Here is a 7,613-nt window from a genome sequence, read left to right on the forward strand (position 1 = left end):
GCCTACCTGTCGTCGCCTACCCGTTTGGCGGATCGGAGGTTGTCTTATGGTCTCAAGTGAGACCATTTTTCTCTTCTGTCATCTCTTCTGTTATTATTATTTTATATTATCTTTTTGCCTAATTCTGCTAATTTATCTCTGCCACATTTGCTAAGGACCTTCACACACCTTCTTATTAATTGTTTTTTAACCTGTTAGTTATTGAATGTTCAATGATTCTCTCTCTTGCTGGAGCTGATCTTTTTGGTGCGTCTCTTTGACGTGGTCCTTTTAGTCCGTTGTTTTTGTGCCGGAGGTGACGGGTCCACTCCATCCGCCCAGAGCGCCTCAGTGTGTGACAGTGACTGGCAGCCTGTTCTTGCGTGTGTGTGTGTGTGTGTGTGTGTGTGTGTGTGTGTGTGTCTGTCTGTGTGTGGGCATGTGTGTCTGGGTGGTTGTGTTGGGAGACAAACTGTCAACCCTTTTATGTAGGTAAGCTGTTAGCATATTCTGGATGGTCATTGGTAGGGTGTGTGTGTGTGCGTGCGTGTGTGTGTGTGTATATGCACTTGTTGAGCAGTGACAATCTACTCGTGGAGGAGACTCATCTCTTTTGACACAGGCAACGAAGTGTGTCATGCGTGTGTGTGTTTGTCACAGTCACACTCTCTCACACACACACACACACACACACACACACACACACACCTTTACAAAACATGGTGTGATTGTCTCCATTTTCTGCGGCCGACTGTCTGCTCTGACGCTTTCTATCACCGTCACGCTTCTAAAGGTTCCTGTTAGTCCTGTAGCCCCCTCCTCTCCTCTCTTCTCCTCCTCCCTCTCCTCTCCTCTTCCTCCCCTCTTCCTCCTCCTCTCTCTCTCTCTCCTCTCTTCTCTCCTCTCCGCTGGCCTGTTCTGCTGGGTTTGTGTGTGACTCAGATCGAGAGCTGTCCGAGTCTCTTTCAAGCGCCCGTCTGGCCTGGCTGGCTCCACACGCCCGGCTCAAGGCCGTCGCTCCGAGCTGGCCAAAGCGTGCGGAGGTTGGCTGTCTCGTTTTTTTTCTTGCCTCCTCTCTCTGATTTTCTTTTCTTTTTGCCTTTCTCTCCTCTTAGAGTTCCTGCTCCGCTGTCATCTCTGGCTGTTTGCCTGTTGCCTTGCTCGGTTTCAGATGATTTAATGTTAACGTGTCATCACTCCTGTTTCCCCCTCTGTTCCTCTCCCTCTCTCTCTCCCTCTCTCTCTTCCTCTTTCTTTCTCTCTACCTTTTCACCCCTCTCTCCCTTCTCTCAACTTCCTGCCCTCTCTCCTCCCTCACTCACTGCCTCCTTCTCTTTCTGCCTAATTCTCCCTCTCTCTCTCTCCTCTCCCTCCCTCCCTCTCTCCATCTCTCTCTACCTCCTCCCTCTCCCTCCCTCCCTCTCTTTCTACCTTCTTCTCTCTCTCCCTCCCTCTCTCTCCACCTTCTCTCTCTCTCTCTCCCTCCCTCTCTCTTCCTCCTCCCCCCCTCTCTCTCTCCATCTCAGGTTCCTATCAGAGGTGCTGAAGCCCATCGTGAAGACGGAGTTCCAGCTGCTGTACGTCTATCACCTGGTCGGCCCCTTCCTGCAACGCTTTCAGCAGGAGAGGACACGCTGCATGCTGGAGGTGAATACACACTCACACACACACACACACACACACACACACACCATGTCATGCATTCACGCCTTTGCAACAATCACCCAAAGATAAACCTAAGAAGAACACACACATTGCTGGATGTTTCTCCAGTGTAGGGAGTCTAATGTACATGTCTTTGTCATGAATGCAAAACAAACAGACGCACACTCACACACACACACACACACACACACACACACACACACACACACACACACACACACACACACACACACACACACACACACTTTCATCCACGGATTGTTGGTCCGAGGGACACCTTTTGTCTCTCCGCTGGCCCCCTGTGGAAGACTGGAGGTTAAAAGCCATCTTGTATACCTAACAACAAACCTCCGTTCAGGCTATTTGCCAGTGTTGATTGGTTGGATGGCCAGAGAGGGCAGCCGTAGTCATTAAGGCACAGATGAGGTCTTTTCTCAGAACTGTCCACTGCCAAGTGTTGGTCAGAGAAGAGCTGGTGAGCTGCTCAGAAAATTCTGCTCACGTACGCAGTGTTCATCTCTCTCTCTCTCTCTTTCTCTCTCTCTCTCTCTCTCTCTCTCTCTCTCTCTCACTCTCTTTCATTCCCTTTCTATGATTCCTTCTCTCTCCCTTGCTCTCGCTCCCTCTGGTTCGCTTGCTTGTTTGCCTCTGAAAGTCATAAGGCATTCATTTTTTTTTTTTCAACAGCTCAAGATAACACAGACACACACAAACACTATCTCTGCCTCTCGCTCCCTCCCACATGAACATAAACACGAACGCACGCACACACACACACACACACAGAGAGAGAGAGAGCGAGCGATGCAATTGGCCCTGATTAAAGGCTTGTGTGAGGAGGCCGAGGGAGAGTCGGGGCTGGTCTCCAGGGCTCCTGAGTGGGCGTTGGAGAGCCGCCGTCCACTGGGACTGCACCTGCTGTCTGTTAACCGCTGCTAATGCAGCACAAGCACACAGGTGATGGACTCTCTCTCTCTTTCTCTCTCTCTCTCTCTTTCTTTCTTTCTCCTTCTCTCGCTCTTCCGCTCTCTCACTCTCTCCTGCTCTCTCTCTATCTCTCTTTCTCTTTCTCTCTCCCTCTCTCTCTCTCTCACTCTCATTCGCTCTCCCTCTCTCTCTCTCTCTCTCTACCGATTCGTTTCTCCTCCTGCAGTATTCTCCTCTTTGCTTTTCTCAGAAACACAGATGCATAAATAGGATTTATGTAGTCATGTAAAAAAAGCAGGAAATATCTTCAAGTAAGAGTAGTATAAAGTCATTCTCTCTACCCATCTGTTTATCCTAGATTAGATTAGATTAGATTAGATTAGATTATCTTTAATGTCCCCAAGGGGCAATTTGGTGCACAGCTGATAGTCAACACAAATATACAATCATACAATCAAGCACACATGTACACATACAATACAAACACAAAGCAATGGTCAGGTCCATTTATAGGCTAAAAGTAACTGAATGACCTAATGACTTAATACTTGTTAAGAAGACCAACAGCAACTGGGACAAATGATCTCAAGTATCTATTGGATCTGGCCTGCTTAAGATAAGTGTACCTCCTACCTGATGGCAGGAGGCAAAACTCACTATGCAGTGGATGACTAACATCAGCCAGAATGGCCAATGCTCTCTGTGTCACTATGACCTCATACACCTGTGCAATACTATTGAGGTTAATACCAACAATGTACAAACAATGTTTTGATCCGCACCTCCTTAGCTTTCCTCTCATTCTAATACAATTGTATCATTTTCTTAAAACAAATACAATTCTTTATAGTTTTGCTAAAAACGTGAATTATGTATATCGAAAAAGGAGAAAAGGAAATGCCCGAGAAAACAAACCACTAACTGAGCCTTCTAGTTATTCTACTACGGCATGTTACTCATTCTCGCTTTCTCTTCATCTCTCTCTCTCTCTCTCTCTCTCTCTCTCTCTGTCACCCCACTGGTCCTCCTCTCAGATCTCCAGATCCCCTTTGCCACCTGCGTCACCCCATCTCTCTCCGGTTCTCACCTCATTCTTTCACACTCTCTACTCTCTTTCTCTCTCCCTCTCCCTGTTCTCTCTCTCTCTCTCCCTCTCCCTGTTCTCTCTCTCCCTCCTCCATTAACACTGATGAGCAGCTCTCGAGACTCATGCATTCAGGCCCGCTGCTGAAAGTGCTCTCTCATCACTTCGCTCCTCAGACAAATCCCACCGGCGTTACTCGGCACAAATCCACTACCAGAGGATTAACGCCGGCTTTGGCGCGGAGAATCTCCCATAACCAGTGTTAACCAGCTGTTATTTCCAGAGGCTGCCTGGAAGAGTACTTAAAGTCAGCGATTGTACACGATTTCAATTTGGTTTTGGTCACATTCAGTAATAATCTCCTCACCACCGCTAGCTGTCCGTTCCATGAGTGCACCGAAACCACGTGTGGAGTTTCTCTGGGAATGCAGAAGGGAGGGGTGAACTACCGTCTCTGGAGTATTATTCTGGAGTTTGATTCTTGGTTAAAATATAATGTACATGTTTTGGACAAAAGCGTCTGCTAATAAATTTATATGTAAGCATAAACATAAACAAACTTGCTGTGCATTCGCTGACTGCACCTTTAAAGACTGTCAGTCAATCATCAATTCAGCTCAGTGATCGAGTGGTTTTACACATTTGCACAGCTACTTGACTGTTAATTAATTAAATGATCAAAACATTTCATTGAATGCGATTTATTTAATTAACCTCAACTCTTAAGTAAAACCTAGACACACACAGACGTGCTCAGATGGGTTGATGACAGCGATTCATTAACTCTGGTGACAACTCCAGCTTGAGTGGAGAATGGCCGCTATCTGAATCCCCAGCTCTAAGGTTGGGATTTATTTGCTGTCGAGTTCTCAGCTGTTGTTGTTGCTGTTGCTGTTATTATTATTTGGTTACCCTCACTTCGCCCCAATGTCGCTTATTTTTGATTACCGCTCGCGCATTTCTGTAATTTGTGTCTCGGCCGCGGTGATTATGTGTGATAGCTTAATCAACTCACACTGCCTTCACTGCAGCCATTAAGTGACACTGGCTTTGGAGCGACGTGGAATAGTGTTTTTTTTTCCCCAGAGCAGCATATCCGATGCACGTGGCCCGGCACCCTGTCAGTCTCCGGACATCGAGGCCAACGGCCCTACACACACACACACACACACACACACTCACTCTAGGCTTTGGAATAATAGTCTAATCTCCAGTGGAGTTGGTTTCTGTAGACACTCGAGGCGTTTCTATTAGGGCTTTCTCAATCTCCGGATGTGGCAATGGAAGATGTCATGGTATTCTTCTGAAAGAAATGAGCTTATTTCATTCAAATTGGCATTTGGACAGGAAATTGGGGGACAAATTGACATGTTCTGCACACAGAAAAGGACATTGGGCAGTGTTGCAATCTGTGTGTGTGTGTGTGTGTGTGTGTATATATATATATATGTATATGCATATACACACACACACACACAGTGTGAATATGGTTATGGTAATTAGCAGACACTTTTGTCCAAAGTGGAAAAAAAACGGGGAAAAAACCCATATATGTCACAGCTCTTCACACAGACATAGACAAAGACAACATAAGCACTCAATACTAAGTCCATGAACAATGGGTGTGCATCTGTTTTTCTGCAGGTTTCCAAGGGTTCTTTTTGTTTGTTTTGTTTTGAGAGTTTGAATTCACGCAGCCTTGTCAATAAAGCTGCTGAGCATATTTTCAGCAGGAGCATCATAAGAGGCCTACAGCATCAATTGCCTCCCAGGAGACCATTCTTAGTCTTTACCACTAAGGCCGCCTGATTCTGGCTCTCAACTGTCAGGGCAGAACTCAAGAGTTTTCCCTCCATAATATTCACCCAAACAAGTCTGGCATGAAAGCTTTCCAATAAACACTTGGAGCTATTGATTTGTGTTTTTTTTTCTTTCTCTGTGTGTGTGAGAGAGAGACGGAAGTAAGGAATATGCGCACACACACACACACAAACACAAACACACACACACTGTAAGTCGTGTGTTTAAAATTGCTGGTAAAATTGTTCTCTCTTCCTTCCCTCTTGGTGACTCAGATTGGCGTGGCGTTCTACGAGATGCTTCAAGCCGTGGACCAGCACTGCAAGCACCTGTCCTACATGGACCCAGTCTGCGACTTCCTCTACCATATCAAGTACATGTTCACCGGCGACAGCGTCAAAGACCAGGCAAGGAGAAAAACCTTGTTTGTCTTGTTTTCTTTTTGTTTTGTTTTTTCTGCCTTTTGTCGAGCGGTCGGAGGAGTCTCATTAGTGGTTGCCTTTTTTTTGCGCCTCTTTTCTGTCCTTGAGCAATTATGAGTCTTTTCCCTCTTTGATTGACCAAGTGCCCGAGTTGCGCTTTTGTAATTCAAATGGGCTTCTCCTGCCAAGCCTGCTGTGTTTACACGTAAATTGGGGTCGTTAACCTGAAGTTACAGCCTTCCTCTCTTACGTTGACTGATTTATAGACCAAAGGAACGCTTCCATTTGTTTTTGTCAGCCTTTCTCCTTTGTCTGTCCCCATTTCCCAAACTCTCTGTGTGGTTCTAATAGCTGTAGAGCATGTTGTCAGATATCTTTCACAACAACAACAACAACAACAATAGCATAATAATATAGCGACAATAGATAATACAATATAGCATATAAAACATACAAAAGACTACAAGTATTTACAGATAAGGGAAACACGGCACATGAATTGTTTGAATATAATTACAATGCAGTGCAAATGGTGTGAAATTATGCAGATGAGGTAGCAGATGTATTCATTTGTAGCAGATGTATTCAAGTGGCTGGTGGTGATTGTGTGAATGTATGCATACAATATGTTGGGGTGGGGATTTGATAGTCCAGTCTTTCAGTATTTGCAGTGGGCGGGGGTCAGTTGTTATTCCAGAGTCTGAGTTTACTTGTGATCTGTGCCCAGGTGGAGAAGATCATCTGCACCCTGCGTCCGGCCATGAAGCTCCGCCTGCGTTTCATCACCCACATCAGCAAGATGGAGCCGGCCGCCTCCGTGGCCGCCGCTAACGCCAACGCCCCGCAGCCCAGCGCCGTCTCCTCGCCGGCCCCGCAGAGCAACCCCGGGCCCTCCAACGTGCCATCGAACGTGCCCCTGTCTGTGGCCCAGTGACTGACAGGCCTCCCCTAGGACACTTGTGAGCTCATTGTGAGCCAAGAGGAGCGCCGGGGTGGGGGGGGGGGGGTTCTGTTCCGGAGCCTTTCTACGCGGATGAATTGATGAATGGGAATGGGCGGAATGAATGGAAGATGTTATGGAAAGTTCCGGTAGGCCCGTGACGAGTCGCAAGGCCGGAGAGTCAGTGTGACTGATTCTGCCCTCGGTGCACAAGGTCTTTGGATTTGCAGTTTTCTGTTACACTTGTCATCTGGAGGTGTCGGTCACATCAGTACGCTCCAATAAACTGTGTTTGAAGGACAATATAAGAGAGAAGGTTTTCACATCTGGCTTGATCTCGTTTTGAGTTGTTTCTGTATATGATCATTTGTTTTCTATTATTATGATGATGCACCTGGCTATGTTTTGATGTAATCTGATCACTTTTTCAAGACTGACATGCCATGTGCCTTGACATTTTTTTAACCTCAATAATCATGAACCTGATGATATAGCCTATTTGCTGATGTTGCAGTGTTTTCTCACCAAACAACAATAATGCAGAATAAACTTTTTTAGTAGAAAAGTCATCGTCGCCCGTTCTTAATGATGGCAAACGCCATCTTTGCCCGTTCCTCACTTTGTTTTGTTTCTTTTTTTGCCAGAGGTCAAACGCGTCAGGGTTAGACCAATGATCCAGACGAGCTGGTATGTTTTCAAACACAACGCTCCACAGACAAGTTCATTTCTGTGTCAGTGCCGCCATCAATCCCCTGGAGTTAACAAAAAACACATCCTGCCCATGTGGCTGCAGCTC

The 7,613-nt window shown here is 46.3% G+C and overlaps 1 protein-coding gene across 2 annotated transcripts in view; it reads left to right on the plus strand.

Moving 5' to 3' along the window:
* med23 (mediator complex subunit 23) overlaps positions 1-7,382 on the plus strand; it is a 56,629-nt gene extending 49,247 nt beyond the window's left edge. For both annotated transcript variants that reach the window (XM_062550675.1, XM_062550676.1), the window contains 3 exons: positions 1,506-1,626; positions 5,731-5,862; positions 6,605-7,382. In XM_062550675.1, the coding sequence (XP_062406659.1) occupies positions 1,506-1,626; positions 5,731-5,862; positions 6,605-6,811 (460 nt within the window). In that variant the 3' untranslated portion in view covers positions 6,812-7,382. The remainder of the gene's footprint in view (positions 1-1,505; positions 1,627-5,730; positions 5,863-6,604) is intronic.
* Positions 7,383-7,613: the final 231 nt, after the last annotated feature.

Source organism: Sardina pilchardus, chromosome 12 (assembly GCF_963854185.1).
Source record: "Sardina pilchardus chromosome 12, fSarPil1.1, whole genome shotgun sequence".
NCBI classification, from domain to species: domain Eukaryota; kingdom Metazoa; phylum Chordata; class Actinopteri; order Clupeiformes; family Clupeidae; genus Sardina; species Sardina pilchardus.